Source organism: Vicugna pacos, chromosome 27 (genome assembly GCF_048564905.1).
Source record: "Vicugna pacos chromosome 27, VicPac4, whole genome shotgun sequence".
Taxonomy (NCBI): Eukaryota; Metazoa; Chordata; class Mammalia; order Artiodactyla; family Camelidae; genus Vicugna; species Vicugna pacos.
The window spans coordinates 9,472,190-9,496,380 of NC_133013.1; the positions used below are offsets into that span (position 1 = coordinate 9,472,190).

At 48.3% G+C, this 24,191-nt stretch overlaps 1 protein-coding gene across 3 annotated transcripts in view; it reads left to right on the forward strand.

Annotated features, from left to right (window-relative positions):
- Nucleotides 1-24,191, forward strand: part of IGF1R (insulin like growth factor 1 receptor) — a 282,688-nt gene that overhangs the window by 50,110 nt on the left and 208,387 nt on the right. For all 3 annotated transcript variants that reach the window (XM_072950708.1, XM_072950709.1, XM_072950710.1), the window contains exon 2: nucleotides 1,619-2,164. In XM_072950708.1, the coding sequence (XP_072806809.1) occupies nucleotides 1,619-2,164 (546 nt within the window). The remainder of the gene's footprint in view (nucleotides 1-1,618; nucleotides 2,165-24,191) is intronic.

Below are 24,191 nucleotides of genomic sequence, written 5' to 3' on the forward strand. Positions count from 1 at the left end.
TTGTGGCTATTTTATCAAAAGCCTTTAAAATCTGCAAATGCCTTGCCCCCCCCCCCCCAATTCTACTTCTAGGGATTTATCCTAAGAAAATAGTCTGGAGTATTTGCAGAGGATGTTCACAGGAGTATTGTTTATAATGTGAAGAAATAAAGATAACCTAAATATCCAGCAATAGAGGGTTGGTTTCAAAAAGAAGAACTTATGATACATATTTGTGTCCTAGAATTACTATCTCCTTAAAATGGTGATGTAGAAGGTCATTTATTGACTTAGTAAAATATTTACACAAAATGAAGGAAGTATGTTTGAAAATATTATATTATTGTCTAATTTCCTTTACCTTAAATTACAGAGAAAGGATAATTGTCATAGGTAGTGATGAGTGATTTCCTTGGGATGTTGGGATTATTGATGACTTTTATTACCTTTCTGCTGTCACCTAACATTTCTGCAGGAAGTGTACTTTTTTTTAAACTTTTTTTTATTGAGTTACAGTCATTTTACAATGTTGTGTCAAATTCCAGTGTAGAGCACAATTTTTCAGTTATACATGAACATACATATATTCATTGTCACATATTTTTTTTTGCTGTGAGCTACCACAAGATCTTGTATATATTTCCCTGTGCTATACAGTATAATCTTGTTTATCTACTCTGCATATGCCTGTCAGTATCTACAAATTTTGAACTCCCAGTCTGTCCCTTCCCACCCCCCTTCCCCTTGGCAACCACAAGTTTGTATTCTATGTCTATGAGTCTGTTTCTATTTTGTATTTATGTTTTTTTTTTTTAAGATTCCACATATGAGTGATCTCATATGGTATTTTTCTTTCTCTTTCTGGCTTACTTCACTTAGAATGACATTCCCCAGGGACATCCATGTTGCTGCAAATGGGACGTGTACTTTCTTGATAAATGAAACACTTTATTAAAGTTGGAGTTGTACACCTCTTTTATTCGTATAAATCACATGTTCTTATCTTTCTGCTAAGTTAGCCTTTATATCTACATTCGTGCAGTATTGGGGTCAGCCCTAGGCCACCTGCCCATGTCAAAGGGTAGAAGGGAACATGGGAGCCTGCTTCTTGGGGTCCCCACCTTCTAGTCATGGGGACTGTTCTCCAGTGTAGACTCTTCTGCGTGGCATCCTTGAGGCTGGCTGCAATAGTTAGTTGTCACATGGCTCCTGAGTTGTTCAGGCACAGGGCACGGGCATGCCACAGTGGGGATGGGGAGTGAGCAGCCTGGCAGCTGCGCAGTCTGGCCTGGGTTGCAACCTTGACATGCCCCTGTGCTCCTGTGCGACCCTGGGCTCTAAGCTGCGGTTGCCCATTGGTGGGATGTGGACTGCATCTCCCATGGTGGTGAGCTTGTTGCACGGTGTCTGCCCCAGACTGGTCGCTTCCTGAGTGATGGCTAACGGGCTAGCTACCCAAATCGTCCACCTGCAGCCACACCAAAAGTTGGGCTCCCATGAAGAAACTGGGTGTTGCTTCTTTAGTCATAATACAGGTTTCCTGGAAACTGGCCATATTGTGGGTTGGAAAACAGATTAAAAAAAAAAAGTTTGCTTTTAACTGAACTGCGTCCCACCCTCCTCTCTTGTCCCCCTGCAGTCTGTGGGCCGGGCATCGACATCCGCAATGACTACCAGCAGCTGAAGCGCCTGGAGAACTGCACAGTGATCGAGGGCTACCTCCACATCCTGCTCATCTCCAAGGCCGAGGACTACCGCAGCTACCGCTTCCCCAAGCTCACGGTCATCACCGAGTACCTGCTGCTGTTCCGCGTGGCCGGCCTTGAGAGCCTCGGCGACCTCTTCCCCAACCTCACAGTCATCCGCGGCTGGAAGCTCTTCTACAACTACGCCCTGGTTATCTTCGAGATGACCAACCTCAAGGACATCGGGCTGTACAACCTGAGGAACATCACCCGGGGGGCCATCAGGATCGAGAAGAACGCCGACCTCTGCTACCTCTCCACGGTGGACTGGTCCCTGATCCTGGACGCCGTGTCCAACAACTACATCGTGGGGAACAAGCCCCCGAAGGAGTGTGGGGACCTGTGTCCAGGGACGATGGAGGAGAAGCCCTTGTGTGAGAAGACCACCATCAACAATGAGTACAACTACCGCTGCTGGACCACGAACCGCTGCCAGAAAAGTAAGCCAAGCGCGTGACCGTGGCTCCCTGCTGCGTCCCTCCCCCCCCCCCCCCCCCCCGCTTCTGAGTGTGAGATTACACCCAATGAGGTGTGGCTGGATTGCGTTTGGGACGTGGGGTCTTCGGGGGCTTCCTTTTGTACCTGGGAGCTCCTGGGTGCAGGACTGTGGCCTGGTGGGAGGCTGTCGTGGCCGCCGTCGGGGCCATTCCGATCACACACCAGAAATCATCCGCCACACTTCTGGGCTAGAAGCTAGCTGACCTCCCGCTTTGAATTTCTGATGGGAAAGGGGACCTGGTGTGCTTGTAAGTGCCTCAGCCTCGCCGGTCAGGGGCTGTGTAGGTATCAGTTCTTTTATCCTTTGCCTGAAAGGACGTTTTTGGTAACACAGGGCTTCCTTAGTGTGAGTATAGAATATGACGGAATAAAGGCCGTTAAAGAGTGAATTCACATCCTGTGAAAGTGGAGACCTGCACCCCATCTTTGGTCTTCAGTGATGGCGTTACGACGCCTAGGTGTCCTGGTTTATGATGGCGCGTAGCCAAGCGGGGCGGGGAGCCCTGGACCAGTTTCCAGATGTCCCGGGTTCTGGCCGTCCACGCAGGTAGCTGTGCGGCAAGTGCATTTGTACACCGCAGGCTTCTGCTTCCTTTCTTTTCTACCTCTTGCTTGAAGAATTGTGCGGATCTTAGGAAATCACGTAGTAAAAGAACTTTGAAATGTGTTTACTGCTCTTGGGGGTCAAGTGGTAGTGTTTGGAAGCTGCTTGTTAATCTGCTGTACTGTATTTTCCTTTCAATGTAACTGAACTCTTTTATCTTGTGATCAGCACCTTGAGCATTGGGTTATTTGGTATTAAAATGTGACTCTGGGCCTTTGTCTAATTGCTTTTTTAGCAATATTTTGGTCTGTTGGCCAGGAAGGTTCCCCTCATTGGTTGGAAGGCAGTGTGGTTGCTATAAATAGCTATTTAATGGTCAGCCCAGTTCAGGACCCAAGGAGCCCATGTTCTCTAGCTAGTCATGAAGAGCCAGGAACTCCCGAGTTGGTAAGCGGGCCCAAACTGTGAAGTGTGTAAAATAAACAAACCAAAGGCCAGACCCCACAGGCAGTGCTGTTTCAGGTCCTTGCCAGCCAGGGCACAAAGCTGAGCAGGGATGCTTCCATGCTATCATTCGATCTGCAGGTACGTGAACACTTGCTTGGTAAGAAAGGGGTCCTCTTGGCTGCAACCAGGACTTTGAAGAGCTGAGAATACCATTGGGCCACTGGGAGCATCCCTGTTGGCCAAGGTTTAGGGAGAAGACTGTGCTAAAGGCACATTTGTGATGGATTACACTGTACCCTATCATCAGGTTACCCGCTGGTTTTGAGAAAACAACGAAAAATATTTACAAGTAGTCTTGACATTCTAAAATTTCATTTTAAATGAAAAAGGCATTGTCAAGGGAGGCGTCATGTGTTGTGGAAAGATGTTCGATGTGGTCTGGGAGGCCTGGGTGACCTTGGGCCAGCCAGCGCCTCTGGGCTGTAGTTGGGCGTGTTTAGTGTGTTCCATCAGGCAGTCCCATATTATGCCTTAGTGGTGATCAAATGTGTATGCAAAACTGTTTTGAAAACTCGTAAGCTCTGTACTAAAGGGAGGTATTATTTAAAAAGTCATTAGGTGGGCACTTGCTCAGTGTTTGTTTGGTCTCATTGTGGACTTTGGGCTGTTTCTGGCCAGCTGCTTGTTGAGGAAGCCTGGAGCAGGGGCGAGGCCTGAATTCTGGGTGCATGTGTTGTAACTGCAGCTGGAAATGAGCAAGTAATTTAAACTTGGCCTGGCCCTCAGTTTCTTCATCTGCAGAATGGGATTGATCCTGCCTTCCTCATAGCGCTGTTGGAACATCAAAAAGAGAAAGAGGAAAGGCTCCAAGGAACAGGGCTGGGGGATAGAAGTTGGGCCTTGCTGCTGGTACATCGGATGCTGACAGGCCTGCTGGCTGGACACCCACTTTTCCAAGGCCACACCCCGCAGTCTTCCCCTGGCCAGTTGTCTCAGTCCTGCTGATGTTTTTCTGTGATTTCACAATGGAATATTTATATAAAAATAATAACAGCATTCAGGGAAATTGTCTTCCCTTCACCTTGTCCTGAAAAGTCAAGCATAGGCAGGTGTCGTGGAGATTTCCTAGTTGAATCTGAGCTCTTCCCCTTTGCATAGAGTCCCTTCAGACCTACGCTGTCCATAAGGCAGCCACTAGACACACATATCTTGTTGAGTGCTTGGACCATGCCCTGTCTGAATTGAGATTTCCCTTAAGTGTAAAATATACAAAGGTGTAGGAAGGCGGAAACAAGAAAAGAGACTTCCTTAGTATTTTGTGTATTGATTACATGTTGAAGTGGTAATTTAGACATAGATTAAGTAAAACATGTTATTACAATGAGCTTCACCCCCTTCTGTTTGCTTTTGAGCGTGGCTACTAGAAATCTTTGAAATTATGGACGAAGCTCCCGTCCTGACTCTTCCGGAGAGCGCTGCCAGTTCTGCCCCACGTCGCCTCTCTGGCTGAGCAGTGCTGTGCTGTGGTGGTCCTGCACCTCTGCAGGCGGGATGCTCAGGGGTCACTGAGAGCGCCGGGTGAATGGCGTTGAGTCCAAACCTAATGTCTGCCTTGGGTCCACATGAGCGTTAAGATGGCCATTTAAAAAGATGAGGCACAGAAGAATCCCGTCCCGTTTTTCTTCCCAGGGCTGGGTACAGATGTCGGGGGAACATCTGGAGAGATGCCTCCGGTCAAGGATGGGTGTGAAATTTTTGATGTAACGGAGAAATGCTCTATCATGTTGTGCTGTTAGGCAGTCTTGACTCGATTCTCTCCTTTAAACTCCCTCTTTTATGCCCTGACTGCAGTGGCAGGCAGCTCTGTAGACAGCCCCGGTAAGGAAGTCACTACTCTATGAGTTCTTTGCCTGCTTTAGTCTTTCTCTGTTACCTTACGATTTTGAGGGGTGTTTTTACACAGGCTTGAGTTAGTCATTCCTAAAAATGTGATTGACCCTTAAAAGGAAAAACTGTGTACGGCTTTCTCCTTTCAGTGAAAATGTAACTCGTGCCCCTGACGTGTGGCACCCATGATTCTGTCATCCGTGCCTGCCGACCTCACCAGTGTTCCTCCTACCTGTCCAGCTACCTCTTTCCTGGCTTCTTTCTCATGTCCAGTCTGTAATAGCTGGTTCTCCAAAGTAACGCCCCAGTCCTCTTTCCCCTGTCCTGTTCCCCCAAAACATCTCACCCGCTGGTGCTTCAGCATCCTCCCATCTACCTCTGGCTTCCACATCCCATCTCCAGCCCAGACCTCCTTGTGAGCTCTCTACCCTGCACACATCCATGCCTGGACCGGCAACGGGCCTCTCAGTGTCCAGTGGTCTTCCCTGGCTCCTCACTTCTAGCCCCAGGTCTTTCTAGTGTTCCTTTTCTGCGCGGGCAGTGTTCTTGGTCTCCGAGCTCCCGTGTCAGACACTGGGTGCCATTTGGATGTTTCCTTCTGTGATTGGACACCAAGCCCTTTCCATCTGAAATGCTTCTCTGATCTGCCTTCCTCTGCTGTCTCCTCTGCCCGTTCCGTGTCACAGTCTCTCCCCAGCCTCTCTGCTTCTCTGTCTCAGCCCAGCGAACTTCCCTGCACACACTCTGACCGAGAGGTTCCCCTCCCTGAAGTCCTGGAGTGGAAGCCTGTGAAACCCCATGAAAGCTCGTCCCTGCGGACCAGCTGGCAGCCGCTGGTGGAGGCCTGCAGGGCTTTGTGGATCCCTGTGGGCCCTTCCCAAAGTGGAGAAACCTGCTTGTGGCCTGAGTACATTCTGGGCGTGTCCTCCAGTGCTTGGCGAGCGTGGCCGTCACCCCAGGGGTTAGCACGCACCTGCTTTGTGAGAGACTGATCGTCAGGAAGACACATTTTCCCCCCTTGCCCAGAGAGCAGTGTGGAGTAACAGTCCTCAGCGAGCCAAAAGACTCGAGGATTACGAAATGCGGATGTTTCCTGTGTAATTGTCACGGTCGTTGCTCCCCAGGAGAAACCAGATCAGTTTGAGCTCTTAGCTGGCAGAGAGGGTTGACCATGGATGGTAGCTCTTCTCCCTCCTCCCCCTGTCAAGAGGGTTCAAGACCAAAAATGATGGAGAGATGTGGGAACTGTCTTAAAAGTTGAAGCTTGGCCTGGGGTACTGTTCATTCGCTGAAGGTCGGCTATATACAGGGAGAAAACAGGGGTGAACCTTCTCTGGGCCCCTGTGGTTCTCTCCCCTCCCGTGGGGCTTTCTGGTACTTGATTTCAGGTATTGCAACACACACACACACACACACACACACACACACACACACACACACACACACAAAATCCAAAGACTTACTGCTAAACTTAATCACTTTATAACCCATAAGGATAAACAGCTTGTGGTCCACTCGGATCACTGTATCGCCTGTGAGAACACTTGGTCTTTGCCAGGAAATTGACTGAAGCCGGCGAGCCTGGCCGTGTTGGAAGCTGGCTTTGCTGGTGGTGCAGCCTTACTCCAATTAAAAGGTCATTGACTGGGAACAGCGGTCCCGGAGTTTGTTGCATTTCCTGCCGCCTTCAAAATGAGAAACCAGGAAAATAGCAGATTGGAGCCTTCGCGTGAGAAGGCAGGAAATGGCTCCCTTTATCGACAAAAGGAAAACATTTTACTGCCATCTCACCAATGGGATCAGGGGCTTAAAATGCAGGCAGGTAGTGTAAAGAAGACAGTTCTACATTTTTTCCCTCCAAACAGGGTAAAAGTGGGGGACTTGTTTAAGTGCTTGTGAATCACCTGTTGAACTGAGGTGAGGTGGGGAAGACGGTTTCTCTCCTCTGAGGCCTGTGTATGTGATATGCGTTACTTCATCTTAACACTCCTTTAAATTCTTCCTCTTCTTCTTCTTAAGTTTCAAGCTTCCTGTGAGGGTTATTTCTTTCTGTGAAGAGCTGTGTGATTTGCTGCCAGTCCTGCTAGCCCCAGCCCCGGAGACTGCCAGGGCGGATCAGGATGGGGTCTGCATGGTTAGGTGGGGTCGAGAGAGGCCCCAGCATCTTGGAGGAGGGGCAGGCAGTCCAGCGGGCTCTGATGTGTGTGTGGGTCTGAGCTTGTCTCGTCCCCTGGAAGGCCCCTGCTCTGGTCAGCTGCTCCCAGTGTGGGGGTGAGCTTTATTTAGAAGGGGGTCACATGCCCCTGGGCCTCATTTCTCTGCCTTTTATAGTCACGCGTGGAGACCGCATTCTGTTCTCCCTGACCCTGTTACCAAGATGGAGAGGCAGTTTGTGCTCATGTCTCCCTGGGACCCTCTTAGCTTACCCCCCACCTCTTAGTTCACGTGCCTTGCTCATGAAAGGCTTCATTCTTGGCTAACTGTCACCTAATGAAGGTGTCACTCTTCTGGGCTCCCTTCGGAAGCTTGTTTTTTAGAAACAAAGGTCTTAGAAACTAAAAGGCTTTCAGAAAAACTTTGCTCGGGTGATGGTTGTGATTCTCGGTATTTGGAAACTGTCTGGAGTCCCTTCCCATCTCAGCAGTTAAGCCTGCTTGTAAGACCGTTCTGGTTTCTTCCTACTCCTGAAAAGCCTCTTTCCTTTTTTTGCGTTAATATTTCTATCTTGCTTTTCTTATGTTTGCCAGCATGCCATTCTCTGCTGGAGTGGGGATGACATGGAACATGTGGGCCCGTGACTAATCTTGTCCTGGGTTGCATTGGTCACCTTGAACACATAGGGTGGTTTAAGACTTCAGTTTGGCCCTGTGGAGCTGGGAGCCATGACTTGGAAACACGCTTCTTTCTAACATATGGTGTGACTCCAGGACTCGGGCTGCACGAGGTGGGATCTCAGAGCACCCTTCTGGGGTGGCATACCCCTCTGACTTGGAGGAAATGACAGACAGTCAAGGTGTTCCGCGAACACTGGTGGCAAGAGATGGAATCCTTTGGTCTACAACACACAGGATATTAAACAGAGCAGACATCTGTTTATCACTGTGCCTAACTTGGGAGTCTGGGTTTAAGAATTTAGAGACCTTTTGTGTAGAAGAAGGAACCTCAGGTGGAAATCCAAAATCTAGACCATTCTGGGTTCTGCCACTGGCTACCATGTGCCCCAGCTGGACATTGTCACGAGAGCTGGGGTTGAGTCTCGTTCCCAGTGGCCTGGCTTCTGGGTCTCTGAAGGAGCAGGTCACTGCAGGGCCCCAGTAACTGTGTGCACTGCCCTTCGGGAGGAGGCAGTGGGGCTGAGCGCCGCTCAGAGCTCTGGGGGACAATTGCCATCTTAGGTCAAGGAGTGATGGGGGCTTCTGGGGCCAGCGTAGGCCGAAAAGAGTGACCACCCGGGTAAGACTGTGCTCCTGCAAGGTCTGCTTGGCCGCTGGTCTGTGGTGCTCAGGGTGTCATGGGGCTGACCGGGACCTCACTCCTGATAATCCCAGGATGTCCGTCCTGGGAACACTGTGGAGGCCGTTGATACAACAGCTGCCACCACGTGCCTGCCACCTCCTAACTGACTGCTCTTCAGGCACGCTTTGGTGGCCCTGAACTTGGAAGATACTGGTTTCTCTTGTGACCACCATGGCATTTAAGATTGAGATTTGCAAGAATATGTAATTTTACACAAAATGGGATTAAAAAAAATAGCTACCTTCCAGTATGGACAAGTGGCATCATATGCTGGAGGTGTAAGAACAGTGTGAATTGAGAGGAGTCCCTCCGTGAGCCTCCTGTGCTCCCAGGTGCTGGAATGAGGCTGCCCATCTTCCATCAGTGAAACAGGGATGAGCGGGTTTGGAATTTGTAAAGCACCAGATGGACTGCTCAGCACATAGTAGGTTCTTGGGAAATGGTAGCAGCTGCTATTCTTTTTAAAAATTAAACTAAACCACCTAAGAGCTGCATCCTGAGATCATTTAAAATTCTGAGCATTAAGCTGGATTGGCTGTGTATGTTTACTGTCATATCTTAAATGGTCTTTCTCTATTGCTTTTTCTAAATTGCAAAAATTCAATTATCATAAATAGCATGGTGTAGTGTAGGAGTGGTTCTTGCTAATTTAATCCAAATTGTTCAAATTCCTGTGTCTGTCCAGATAAGCCATATCTTTAAAGAACATTCAGTGAGGGACCTACGTCTATACGGAGATGCCAGGGTTGCCTCCTCTATAGTCTCCTATAAACTCTATTTATTTGGTTATCAAACCCTGCAAATTTATTCCACTTGCAAGCTTGGTGGTGGGAAGAATTCAGAATATCAACAAGATTCTTGTGTGATACTAACATTAAGTATTATCTTTATAAGATGGATTTTTCACAGAGAGCAGTGAAGTGGTTAGAGTGGGCATAATTTTTGGTAAAGATAACTAACAAGGGTGTACATTTTTTTATTTGTGATGACTGCAGGCCTCACAGAGTGTAAAGGCAGCCAGCCGTCTGCTCCCGGCTGGAGCACGTGCCTGTTTATTCTCTTCTTTGGGTGATACTAGCTCTGTGCGCGCGCGCGTGTGTGTGTGTGTGTGTGTGTGTGTGTGTGTGTGTGCGTACCACTTTATCCTCCCACCCAGCCTCCTCCCGCTCTGGCTGTTTGTTTTGTTTCGTTTCCCTCCTCTCACCCCCCCAGTGCAGGAAGCAAACACTGGCTCTCTCTGTCCTGCCTAGGATCTTCCTTCCGTTTGAGGGGATCAGGTGGGTGGGAGAATGTTGTGCAGGAATGTCAGGCCCTCTCCCGGAAGCCCGACTTCTGTTTCGTCTCATTATTGAACAGAAGTTGCTTTTTGTTTCTCGGCCTCAGTCACAAACAACCACCCGGTCCTCTCTGTCCTTTCTTCATGCCATTTTTCATGGCATCCACGTGGGATGGGAACAGAGGCTGTGTGTCTGGAGACTCTGTGTTTGCTGTCTGATACTCGTAGCCTTGTGCAGAGAGGCTGGGCAGATGGACCCCACGTGTGGCTGCCTCCCACTTGCTTTTGCATGTCCTAATGAAGGGATTTGGATGAAGGCTGTGAGGTTGGAGCCTCTGGAGCGGTGCAGGTGGGCCTGGCTGCCCTGAGTGGGTGACTGAGGCTGGGCAGTCCCCGGGTCCCTGGGGAGCAGGGTCTAGCTGTGATGCGCCTACATCTGCCCTTGGCAGCAGATCTATGAACCGAGGCTGCCATTCTGGATTTCCGGATAGATGCAAAGTGCTTGGCTGGTTTTTAGCAGCTGCTGAGACCGGGGAGTTGGGCTTAATAGTAAAAAGGGGTGAAAAAAATAAAAGAAGATTGGGAATCATAGAGCCTGCAATACACAAAAGGCAAGATGAAGGTTGATATTATTAGAAACACTTCCCCGGCAGCCTAAGTGTTCCGATCAGGATTTTCTTTTACCACAGAAGATGATAGTGATAATGCAGAGACTCATGGAAATCAGTCCGATTCCCTAGGTCCAGAAAAGGCAAGCTTTATTCCTAGGGTTCCTGGTATGTGTTTCCAACCTGATTGCTTGACCTCTGAATGGCATCTTGTGCTTTGGTAAAAGTAGACGAAATTATTAGGATCTTAGACTGTTCCTCAGATAGGTTGTAGGATATCTTTTTGTTCTCTTCCTCAGTGGACTTGAAATGATTGGGTTATTTTGTAACACATCGGTACTTCTTTTAGACGCTTTGGAATAACTGTATCAAAAAAGCTTTGGAACAGATTTTAAGCAAGGTTGCAGAACACGTTCCCTGCGTGTGCTTTCTTCCACTCACAAGGGAAGACAGAACAGTCCAGATGCAGGATAGGGTGTCTCCAGCTTGTTCTTTGTAAGCTCACTGGCAGTCTGGGTGCTGTCCAGGTGAAATGGTCTAGGTGACGTGTTGTCGTCTTCTGAGATCACAGAATTTCCTGCCCCGCCGTCCCAGCTGCCCCTCACTCTGGCCATCCTTTTATGTTCGCCGAGGCTCCAAGGACCTTGACATCATCTTTGCTTATGAATAGAATTCTGAGAATGTATCATTTTCTCAGAAGAATGCTTCTTCAGCTCAACAAATATTTCTTGTTTGTTGAGAAAAAATCCTTGGAAAAGTCACTGGATGCCAGAGATGGGTGGCTCAGAGTGGGGGTGAACTTCTGGGTCTGTTTGAATCAAGCCCTTATTTATTGATAGGCAATTGATAAAACAGCCAAAGCCAACTTAATGGTCGTTTTAAGCTAAATTTGGGGAGGCAGGGATAGCTTAAGTGATAGAGCACATGCTTAGCATGTGTGAGGTCCTGGGTTCAATCCCCAGTACCTCTTCTAAGAATAAATAAATAAATAAATAAATAAATAAATAAGCCTAATTACCTACCCCCCCCCCAAAAGGATAAATTTGTTTTGTAGGATTAGTTTGATTGTACATTTATTGAAGATCACACAGTGACGAGAGCTCTCAGGGCTCCGCCGTTCCTTCTGTGGAGGAAATGTTGAGGCTTCAGTCACCGATTCAGTGAACTTCATGCTAATGCTGTGGCATTGCGGGGCTTCAGACCCTCGACTTAACTTGGTCCCGTGGGAAGGTTTATATTGTCTGTTTGGGTAACTGCAACTCTGTCTTGTTGGGCACTGTTAATCCTAATTCACGGAGAGCCTCAGGTTAGAAAGGAGCCACTGAAGATGTGGGAAAAGGAATTAAGTGGTCATTAGAGAGACATGGTAATGAGGGTGGTGTTCAGACCCCAGTTCCGCCAATAGATAAGAGGTGAGTGGTTTTTGGTGTTTAATGTGAGCCAGTGCAGATCTTTTTTTTTTTTTTGGGGGGGGGTGAACAAGCCTAGTGCACCTCACGTAGCTTTAAAAGCGTAAAGCGTAGACTTTCATATGCCAACTCTTCAACCTCCAGTTTCAAATTCTCCCACTATTGTCAAAATAAATGCAAACCTCTGGCCAGCATCTTCTCATCTCTGAAGCCAGGCTGGAGAGGCAGGTGGTGGGTAATCAAATGGTAAGTAGGAGCAGGGAGGGCAGCCCTGCCTCACAGTGCCTCACAGTCAGATGACTGTGGAACTTGCATGAAAATTGTGAACAAGCAGGCATCATTGTTTATTACAGAAAGCACTGACCAGACTTCCTCCTCTACAGCTTAGCTGAGTGACCCAGCGCCAGCCCTGCCCCCCACCCTGCTCCTCGGTCTCCTCATCTTCTGAACTAAGCCCAGAATTTCCTTCCAGCTGTGAGTTTCCCTGTTGCAGAGTGAGGTGTTGGGGACCTGGGATGGATCCACTGGCCCTGGCCTTCAGTAAACACTGTGAGAGAAGGAAAACAGATGTTCTAGACTTGCAGAGGTGTGGAGCAGGTCACCTCTTTCCATGGGCCCTATTCTTAGGGATAGGCTTTGAGAGTGGTTCTCGGAGGGTGGACAAGATCTACGGGCTCTGATGAGCTCACTGACAGGTAGCAGATAGAGCACAGGCTGGTGAAGCATCCCAGTGATAGGGCAGAAGGAGGGAGACGTGGGTAGACAGGGCATTGAGAGTAGGAAATTCAGTAGGCTTCATGTTAAGTCTTGTGTCTTTGAAGTGACTTTTTCCGGTCTGGCTTTTGCTGTTACCAAAGTGAATTATTCACGAGTATTTGAGAAACAACGATGTAACATGATTATGCTGGATGAATTTAAATTCATTTAAATCATTCTTTTCAACTAAAGGAAGCTTTCCCTTATCCAGAACCAGTGGAAGCTGGTAGCCCAGCGAGGGTTGCCTGCCATCATGGCCAGTGGCTGATGGCTCCCTGCTACCACTGAGGTGCTGTGGCTCAGAAGCACTGCTGGAGTGATCACAGTGGAAATGCAGCGCTTTCTGAGTAGCTGGGGTGTTGGGTGCATTTTGCCGTGTGCTTTGGTCCCTCCACAGCCTGGTGGAGGTGGGTCTGCACAGTGAGTTGCAGCTGGGGCCAGCAGCGTCTGCCGAGGCTGTGCTCTTCATGGTCTCACCTTAACCATCGTCCACTTGGTCTTCATGGCTTGGTTCAAGTCCATTCTTCCATGAAACCTTCCCAGATCTCCTGCATGGAGGGTACACACGCCTACAGGTCTCATGTGCCACCATTGAGTGTCTGCCCTGTTCCTTGGTCAGTGACGGTTCCTCTCTATACCCAGTCAGGCATTTCAGAAGGCCTTGCTGACTCATCTCCATGTAGATGGTGAACCACTGTGGGTTAGGACTTGTGCTCTGTTTATATGTCTTGGTTGCCCAACCTCACAGCTGGAGTCGGAGGCCCATGGAGCACGTAGTCTGGAGAAATCTGTCTCCCCCATGGGCTTGACCGTGCAGGGAACACCTGCATCTGAGTGGTTTGGTTCTCATCGGGGGCCTCGCGGACTAGGGAGTCCTCACTTTTGGGGTAATGCGACGGTGAGAGCGAACCCCTGTTGGGATCTTGGTCCCTGGGCAGCAGACTTGCCTTACTCTAGCCCTGGCCCCAATAGGTACAGGAGTTTCCTAAAGGGATTTCTAAAATGTTTTCCAATGACCAAAGTGGTTCTAGTTGGAATGAGTGAACCGATGAAGTATCAGCGTTGCAGAGCGCCTGGGTGAGTGTCAGGTGGTGAGAGTATGTGGACACGTACCAGTCCTGGGGTTCTTAACCTCTGCTGAGCTGTAAATTACTTAGGCCTCCTTCTCCTCCCTACCATCCTTGCTAAAATAAATCCAGTCTCGTTAACGAGGTGAAGGAGAATATATTATGTGCATCTCCTTCCTGTGGTTGGCGATGAAGAGGTATGGATTCTAAGTAACATCTAATTGAGGCCTTGAGGTGTCTGTGCGAGTTTTGACACTTGTTACCCGGCCAGAATTCTCAGTGTTTCCATTGGCCAGCCTGTTTGTGCAGGTCCCCATGCGAGGCAATGAGAGATGATAGAAGCTGGGTATTTTGTTATGAAATAAGGTAAAAACACATGACATTCCAGAGAGAGACACACACACACACACACACACACACAGACACACACACAGCCTAGCCCATGTGACAAGGCACTCCACAATTTTTGCCTAAAGAGAGAGAAGCAACAAGTGTTAAGAGCACTGAGGGGAGAAAATTCTGTATTTGGAGCTTCCCATGGAAGGAATATTTGCCTCGAGGGAAGTGGAGGCCTTTCATGAAGACGTCCACACTTGCTCCCTGTTTGCCCAGCATTGTATACATGGCCCTCAGCCTGTGAATAGGTTGCACTCCAAAACTTTGCAAGGCGTTTGGAATGTGGAGGATGTTACTTCACAAAAGCGGAAGTCTGAATGGTGGTTGAGGGCCCCACCAATGGCCAGGCCCTGCGCCCCACCCGCCCCAGCCTGTCCGGCTTAGATAGCATTTGTGTCTGACTGCTGCCTGCAGCTTCGGGTCTTGGGGGAGAAGACTCGTTGAGCTTTCTCCCAGGAGCTGGTGCCTTTGCTGTTTGATGGATGAGGCAGGGGTGGAGGCGGGAAGCTGGTGGTTCCCACTTTTTATCTGATTAAAAAAAAGAAAAGATGTCGTCCCCAAGGGCTGAGCACTTCCCAGATGTTCAGGCTGGGGGGACCAGGCTGTAGGTGTGTGGTGGGACTAGGAGCTGGGACTTAGCGTCCCTGGTGTCCTGCTTGTCTGGGTGTGAGGATGCGAAGTGGAACGCAGAATGTGTCCACCGGGTGCCTCAGGAGATGAGAGGCAGAAGGTGCAGTCTGTGCCCTCGGAGGACTCGAGTTGGTTTCTGCATGGCAGACCTTTGGTTCACTACTCATGCCATGATTTTTCTGAGGTGTGGATTTGTGACCCATGTGTGGATTCCATCCCCGGCTCCATCACCAGGGCCGCCTAGCACGTTTTATGATGTAAGGTCACTAAAGTGCCTGATGGTGTCTGAAATAAGAATGGGCTCAAGATGTTTTAGTTTCTTTTCTTTCCCCTACTTTGGACCTGAGGTGTCTGTGTGTGTGTGTGGGGGGTGCTTTTTATAACGTTTCTTATTGTGAATTGTTCTCTGGAATCATCTGTGACAACAAAGGGACTCCAGACAGCCTCCTCCCTTTGTCCTTGTCTTTCTTTCCTCCAGTCAAAGGAAAACTCAGTGTGTGATCTTTGGCCTGGAGAAATATTAAATCTATGTGAAGTATGCAGACATGAATGGGCGAAGGCAGGAATTGTGGCAGAGTGGACCTGCTGAAACCAATAAGTCATGTAGATGGGCAGAAAGAAATATTAAATTGATTACATCTTTCAGCTCCTGGTACTTCATGCAAAGATCAAGTAATGGGGAAAGGTGGTCATTTGAAGTTATAGAAAGATGAGGGAGTTCCAAAGCTAGCTGGGATTTTTCTGCCTGCTCAGAGTGGCTGGGATGACAGACTATGAAAGTGAGGATGTTGGAGGAGGGCAGTTTCGTTGAACACTCACTGCTTCCTGAGCAACCTCTGTTCCAGAGGGGAAGACGCTGAACTCCCCAGGCCTGGGAGATACTGAATAACAGCTCACTGCACTTGTCGGAAGCCTTCGTTTAGCGTCGTGGGAAGACTTGCAACATCTACATTATGAAACCACTTTAGATTTTTTAAAAAATGCATGTTGTTAACATGTTTTATTTATTAAGTGAAGCAGTAGATTGGAACTGAATGGGTTTGATCTCTCATCCCATGTCATGGGCTCAGAAACCCAAGGTTTTCCAGGATTTTTTTTGTTAGTGTAAGCACATTTAATTAACAGGTTGGAAAAGCTTTGGAACAGTTTAGGCCAATCCATAGTTAATTATATCATTGATTAGTCTTTTGAGAAAATGGAAAGAATTAAACAAATTTACATTTCTTCTAGGATTTTATTTTGTTATTTAAGGTTATACTCAGTGAGTTAACTTTTGAACTAACAAATGAAAGCAAACTATAGCAGGTGACCATTAACTTTTTTGTGCTGTGTGTCATCCCCCAACACACCCCAAATTATTCTGTTAGCATCAACTATGAACGAAGAACCTACGTGCTTACAAGACTGATTTTTAAGGAGGCTCAACTTTTGGGATTTCCATGGCAAGGAAGATTTTTGGTGTGAGCCCCAGAAATGAGACCTTTCTGGAAGGCAGAGGCCGTCTCTCCAGGTGGGTGAGTCAGGAGCTGATGTGCGTTCCACATGGCTTCCTGGCACTGACAGGATGCAGGGGCCACTAGCGCAGAGTGAAGGAGCTGGTTGGGGGATGTGCAGTGTGCTCATGTGGCTCTCAGAGTGGAAGGAAGCTTAGAGATCGTTTGGTCTGATCTCTGACTTGGAATCCCGACTCCAAGGACCTCAGCACGTGCTCTCACGTGTCTGCCCATTTCCACTTTAAGTTCCAGCTTTCACGGAACGTCTCCTGGGCCCACAGCTTCATTTTCCCACTGACGTGAGACCTCTGTAGTAGATGCACCCTTGACATGTTTCCTTGTATCTAAAGGTATGCTTGATGGTGGGGTAGGGGTGGGGGGTGTCTGCTTGCTGGGCCAGGGGTTGGGGGGTGGGTTATGTAGTGGCCGGATTAGAACAGACAGGCTGTGATGGGTTCAGAGTGCTTTGCCCTTGTAGAGCATGCCTGGTTTAGAAGGCGAGAAGAGGGCTTTTCCTGCAGCAAAGAAAGGATGGCTGAGACCCCTGGTCTCACTCCTTGTCACTCACAGCAGGGCCCTTCAGACCTGCCCAGTATCTATGGATTTGGTTATTCAGGGATGTCCTACCATTAAAACAAAAGAAAAGTCCTTGGTCCTGGATTATGTAGAAGTTCAGTTAAAGCTTGGTATTCCATGAACACTTTCTAGGAAATAGCTTCACATGCCCTGCTTAATCCCCCAGAAAAGTTACAGGGAGTTAGAGGGAAACTTTGATTTGGAAAAGGACAGGGAGATTGAGCCAAAGCCACACCCACAGCTCTGAGGGCCAGGCTGTTTTAGAACCCGGGACACCTGTCTGTCCACTGTCTCCAGCTGGGCACGCTCCTTCCTCTCCCATGGTCATCTGTCCTGCTCCCCTTTCTCCTCTCAAGGGCTCCGGGTCTAGTGAGAGAGATGCGTGAGCGTGGTGAGCCTCACTGATACATTGTGAGCTGTTCCAAGAGAAAGGTATTTGTCTGATGGTAGAAACAGAGCTACAGAATCTTATTAGGTCTGAACCTTTGTCTTCTTGTTCAGGATCTTTATCGGAGTCAGTGTTTTCTGAATAGGGGGGAAAAATCCTTGTCTAAATCCCAGGCATCTAACAGTGTTGACAAAAGGGGCATTTTTGCTAATCTGTGTTTAGAGCTCTTCAAAACCTGTTGGAAGATCCCCCTACCTTTGGAGATTTTTGCAGACTAGAACTCCAGTTGCCCCCACCTTACTGCCCCAAGTCCCACAGTGAGCTGGACCTCCAAGGAGTCTGCTGATTTCACCCACACATGCCTGTCCTGTTTTGGACACTGGGCTGTGGACCCTGGGTGTAGAGGGATCAGATAGGAGGTGACATCTCTGTATAGGTGAACTGACCCCAGGCCCCCCTCTGGAGCCCTGTGGCCAGGAAAAAGGACTGTGTTTATGATCATGGCTGGCATTCACTGAGCAATTACTCTGTGCCAGGCACCGCCCTGTGAGTATTCTCATTCAGTCTTTGTCAAAGCCTGGGGGGGTGCGTGCAGCCATTTCCTCTTTTCGGAGAAAAGGCAACTGAGGCACAAAGACCTGACGCACCTCGTGTAAGCTCTCAGGTAGCTAAGCAGCCAGCCAGAATCCAGATCTGCCTTCCTGCGAGTCCATAGCCCATGAATCTCCTCAACACACCGCACCATTTCCCAGGGAGCCGTCATGGAGTGCCGCCGGTGAACAGACACCCAACCGTGACCTGCTGGCCTGTCTCGCCTGGAGAAGGCGAGACACCGCGTTTGACCAGTTCTTGATACTCTGCTACAAGCCAAGGGGCTTGCATGCACATCCACCTCATCAATGTGATGAGGGTCCTCTGAGCACGGTCTTCCCACCTCCTCCCTCTCCCTCCCCACCTTCTCCCTCTCCCTCCCCACTTCTTTACCTGATCAGAAAGTAATGACTCAAGATAAAGGGAAGAGGAAAATGAAAGCATGACATAAACATAGTCAAATTGCAGGTGTTTAATTATGAAACAACTTGTTTCTGAATTTTAAATACTTTGCTTTTGTCTCAGCCTTTCCCTCCCCTCCCCTCCCCTCAGGCTGGATTCATGTTTACATGGATGGTTATTTTCCCATGGGGAGCACACTTTGATGCTGACCAGTGATCAGGCACCTTTGTTTGGCTGATTTTTAACTGGGAGGCTTTTTTTTTCTTTTTAAAACCTTTCTTTAATCTTGTAAAAAATATCTTTAAATGGGTGGGTGCTTTAGGTCTGATGAATGGCAGGTTGTGGTAAAGGAAGAAAGGGATGTGGTTTACGATAAACTTTTAATTCTTTTATTAAAAAAAAAGAAGTAACAGTCACACGGGGAGTGAAATATAAAGTGTCAGGAAATGGTTTCTCGAAATCAGATCTGAGATTGCTGATTTCACCAAGAATTAGACTCCTGAAAAACACGTTGGCCACGTAGCCGTACATTTCTGGGTTTTTTTCTTTCTAATTTTATTCATTGGGCAAACCAAACTTGTGGTTGCCTGTCTAGAGTTTATTTCTGCTCCCTCAAACAAGCTTGAAGTTTTACTCAAAGAGATAAAGGTGTGCCCTGAAACTCTGCTCCACGATTGCTCAGCCAAGTCAGGCCTGAGTTCAGGGCCCCGATGCTCTGGAGGCCCCGTGGAGGGCAGCAGGCTGTCACCTGAGCCCAGGTGGCCCCTGCCCTCCACAGCAGGACTGACTGTCCCTCCCTTCCTGCGCAGCACCCAGGCTGGAGGGCAGAGCTCAGGTTTTCTTTCAGGGGAAGGGGCCCCGGGTGCCCATCGTCCTGTCCTCCGGGTGGGCCGGGCACCAGCCAGATTCCTGTGCGCTTAGTCACTGGGCTCCTGGGCCGCTGGGAGGATGGGGAAACCGCGGCCGGCTGCTGTCACCCCGAAGGAATGCCCGCAGGCCGGGCTGTTGGGCCTGAAGAGGTCTCCTGCAAACCCGCCCTGCTGAGGCCCAGTGAAGCCCCCTCCTCCTCTTTCCCATCGCAGGAAGGGGGAGCCAGAGCTAGCACCGTGCTCGCTGGCTAGGACTTTTCAACCCACTTTCTAAATACGTATTTTGGTTTTGCGCGTTCTGGGGTCTATAAACACACCCACAGCTATTCAGGAGAGGTGTTTTTAGTGCAAAGTGCTGTTTCCAGGAAGAAATCCTGCCTGTTGTCGCGCCTGTCCATCACCCATCCTTTTGTGTGTCTGGGAGAGGCTGGCTGGGTTCCGTGGGGGTGGGGATGGCCAGGCGGCTGGCTCCAGCCTGGGCTCTTCTCCTCCGTGGCGTCCCTTGTCCCTCGAGACCCCTGCTCATGGGACAGCAGAACACGGAGGAGGGGTGGCCCCCAGCCCTTCCCTGTGCCATCCTGCCCTTTCCCCAAAGCTGGAAGCTGGGTGGGACCCTTCTTGGAACAGCTTTTTAAGTGGCTTCCTTTTCTCTAGTGGAGAAGCCCAACCTTTGTCCGATGTCAAGAAAGCTCCTTCTAGGAGGAGATGGGAGAGACTCAGACAGCCCCCGCTTGGCTCTGTTAGCTCCTGGCTCTGACCCCTGGTCAGGATCTTCCCTTTCTGTGGCTCTTCTGTGAGACGGATGCTGGCTTCCTCGCAAGGCCGCAGATGGGGTACAGGAGAGGGCTCAGCCCAGGGCCCAACACGGCCCCTTCCTCAGTGGAATTCCCATAGGTGCCATTGGCATGCTCTTATTCCTGTGGGTGCAATTATTAAAGAAGGAAAGGACTACAGAGCAGACCCCCCAAATATTGCACATCGAGTCTGCTTTCGATTTATACATTTCCAAAGAGTAGAGTTCTCACCACACAGCGATTTTTCTTTAAGTTAGATACTCATTTGCTAATATAAATTAATTGTAAAAAGATGCAGACCATTGTAGGTAGTATGATCCTTCAGGTCTATTTTTAAAAAGAGTATATACATTGGTAAATGCTGGCATAATCATTTAAAAGTTTTCCAAAAGGAATCCCAGAAAGCGATAGGCGCTTCCTTTCTGTGGGAAGGGGCTAGAGATGCTGTGTGACCCTCTCTGCTCATCTTGTGCTCTAAGCACCTCGTGGATTTTCTAACCATGTGCATTTATTGCTTTTATTCTTTTTAAAGTCAACAGGACAGGCATATGTAGAATAGATAAACAAAATTATACTGTATAGCACAGGGAAATACATATCTTGTGGTAGCTCACAGTGAAAAAGAATGTGACAATGAATATATGTATGTTCATGTATAACTGAAAAATCGTGCTCTACACTGGAATTTGACACAGCATTGTAAAATGACTGTAAGTCAATAAAAATGTTTTAAAAAAAAAGAAAGTCAGGAGGTATTTGGACAATAGAGTTGTGGTCCTTTTTAAAGTTTTCTTCATCACACTGCTTTGCATTAAAAAAATAAAACCTGTAATATGTGTGTGTGTTTTAAAAAGGTAGACTTTTCCACATCTGATTGTCCTTCTTTGAGAGCAGGCTCTGTTTGAGGACTTAGTGAAGTCCCCAGCTCCCTAGAGACAGTAGCTGGGGACCTCCTTGCCTTTCCCACAGAGAATCGAATGAGCTTTCTCAAGAATAGATGCCTGGGATTCACTGTCACCCTCTATAAGAGCCAACTGACATGGGCCTTGGTCTAGCATGCCCTTGGGACAATGTGTGTGTGTGTGTCTGTGCGTGTCTCCTTGGAAAACGGCCTTGAGAATGCCATGTACTTTTGGCAGGCTTGGAAAAGGTTTTCCCTGTGTAACCCTTGGAAAGAACAATTCTCACTTGTAACGCCCTGTTTCTACAGGTCCGTGATTTTGTAATTAAAATTTTATGGGATCCCAAGGGCCCATTTAAAGGGCGTCTGGTCTTCACAGCCCAGGTAGAAACAGAACTTGTGTCAGTGGTTCCTTAATTTCTTAAATGCAGTTATTTGTGAGTGCCTCCTACTAGCTGCTTGTGTTGAATGTTTTATTGATGAAAGAGGCAAGATGACGTAAGGGGAAGGATGCTTAAAAGCCAGGAGGATCTACATTCTCATGTCTGAGTGCGTCACTGCTTCACAGGCATTACCTTTGGCAGGTCCCCTCACCTCTCTTGGAAGTATGAAGAGGTGTTACACCCTATCAATGGTTTGCAGAATTTTTGGTCAAACCCACAGTAAGACATAGATTTACATTATAGCCCTAGGACAAAATAAGGGCATAGCTAAGATAAGTGTTTCCAAAACACTTCTTATCTGGTAAAGCGCTCACCCTTCCTCCCCAAGAAGTACCATAATATTTTCTTATTCTTTTCTATCACTGGTAGGAGAGGCATTAAACTGATTTTGAGAACTGTCAATGGGTAGAAACGAGGGACTTGAAAAGCGCATTATTAAGGTCCTTTCTAGCTCTGATTTTGAGTTTGTTGGCTCTGAGTTGAGAATCCTGAACCTAGTACGCATGGAATTCGCCTTTGAGGTCAGCTTTCTGGTTTCTTATGAAAATGAGGAGGCAAGAGCATTCCTTGTGTCTCAGTGGCTACGGCTTCCCCCCGAGAATGGGAGGGTTTTAAGAACTGGTGTGTGTGTTCCCAGTGGAAGGGTGTATTTTATTGTCCACCCACAAACATTTCTGAATATTTGAGATCTGTTGTATCTTGTATAATTTATATCAATTCCTGTTCTGTAAAATAACTTGAAGTCAGTTTTTGAAGTAACAAAAAATAAGGGCCAATTTTACAACTTCCTGTTTGTCTTCATACTTCTTTAATACATACCAGAAAAAAATCAATCAAAGAATTTATCACATCAGTATAGCCATCAGTGAATTATTTCATACCGAAGGCTTTTTGTGAGAAAGGAGCTTGATTCAGAGTGGTAACAGATAATTTTTGACTGCTTATTATGTACTGAGCACTCTTTCTGGAGCTTTTAAATTTTTTAATGGAGGTCTTGGGGATCGAACCTAGGACCTTGTGCGTGCTAAGTAGGAACTCTGCCACTGAGCTATACCCTCCCCCTAGGCACTCTTTCTGTTAACTCTCACTTGTAAATAATCCCATTAGCTAAGTTCTAGCCAAGTGTTGTTGGGCACGTGGAATCATTAGATGAATTTTGAAAATAACTTGGTCTGTTCTAAAAGGGACTACGCGATCCAGACCGTGTGGACCGGCGCCTGGTAACTTTGACGGCCACTTTGAAATGTTACCATAGTGATAATTCTTCTGGAATCTCAAGCCATTAAAAGTGGTATGGCTACCTCTGGGCTGTGTGCTGTAAAAATAGATGTCACGGGACATGTGAATCCTTTTCTCAACATTATAGTTTATACCAATTGAAGGGAGCTTTCAGTTGAGCCCTGAATACTGATTAGGGACTAGTTGCTTCGCTGCCCTTTTTCTTCTAGATGCAAGTCATCTTTCCACATAATCATTAACCTGTTGGAACGAATGGCATTTAAAAAAACGGTTCGATTTTTCCTTCATTTGACTTTAGTTATTTTGTCCCCTGCTTCCCCCTCCCAGTGGATTTTTCAGAAGGTGGATTATGACAAAAGATTAATCCCCCTTGAAGCTGCTCCCATACATGGGTTCGTCTCACTGCCCTTGCTCCTGGGTCCTGTGGCTGGCAGTTCGGCCCCTTCCCCTCCAGCGGCGGCCCCTCTTCGGGGAGGACTGGGACTTGGCACCAGTCACGTCCTGTTTCCCGGAATGTGCTGTGGGCACCTCTGTGGACAGTGCACCCTTTCAGCTTTGCGCTGCCCCTTTCGTTTCTGAACCCCAGGGTAATAATTAAGAGAGTCTGCGTTCGTTCCTTCTCTAGTTAGAGGAGTGCAGGTTGGAAACTCGTAAATAGCCGTTAAGCTGATGGTCCAGGACCTGAGGCAAACCGTTGGAGGATGTGGTCGGCAGTGACAGCTGACAGCGTGTTTACACACAGTTGTGTTGTTGGTTCTACCTGTTGACTGGAGTCACTGGCCCAGGGCGGGAGGGTGTTCCAGCTTGCCTTTGCCACGTAGGTAGCGTTAGACCCACTGTGTTTATTTCACAGGCCCACTCCTCCCCTCCAAGCTCTCAGTACTGTGTGTGCAGCATTCAGGTTCAGCGCACGCTGGCTGGTTGCTGCCCTCCACCGAGCACTGAGCTCAGCTCTGGGCATCTGAGATGAGGGGACAGACACCGCTGCTGTCCTGGAGGAGCCTCGCCTGGGGTCGGGGGGCACCTGGTGTGTGAATAAACTAGATAGCAACGTGGTGTGGATTTTGTCAGGGCTGTGTGTGAAGTGCCATGGGAGCCTGGGAGGGGGCAGGGAATGGCTCACAGATGAGCAGGGCCTCAACGGATGCAGAGGAGTTTGCCAGATACCAGAACTTGAGGGATGGGGTGATAAAGGCAGTGTAAGGATCCATTGGGAGAAGCAGATTGCCTTCAAGAATGAGGGCGATGAAGCTGGCAGGAGCCAGGTTGTGCTGGGCCAGTTGATCTGCCTGCCTGAGGAGGTTGGGCCTGACTTTTGGGTAGTGAACAGAGGAATGCTAAGGGCAGATTTTTGTTCCAGAAAGGTCCTCTGACAGTCATTGGGGGAGAAGGGAGAGAAGCTGGCTGAGTCTGTGTGTGAAGAGTGAGCCCAGAAAACGGTACCAGAGGCCTTTTAGAGATAGATTTGGCAGTACCTGGGGTAGGATGGGGGGGATGAGGTAGAAGAGAAGGAAAGAGCTTAGGATGACCAGAGACCAATGGAAAAACTGAGTGATCATGGGCATCCTTGACTAGGGTAGGGAAAGATAGGATAGAAATCCAGCTGGGGAGGGAGGGAGAATGTTTACACTTTCAGCATGATAAGTTTGACGTGCTCAGGGTATGAGCAAGTGCTCAGGGTGTGAGCAAGTGCTCAGGGGTCTAGGAAGTTTCTGGAAACACCAGGATGGCTGGAAA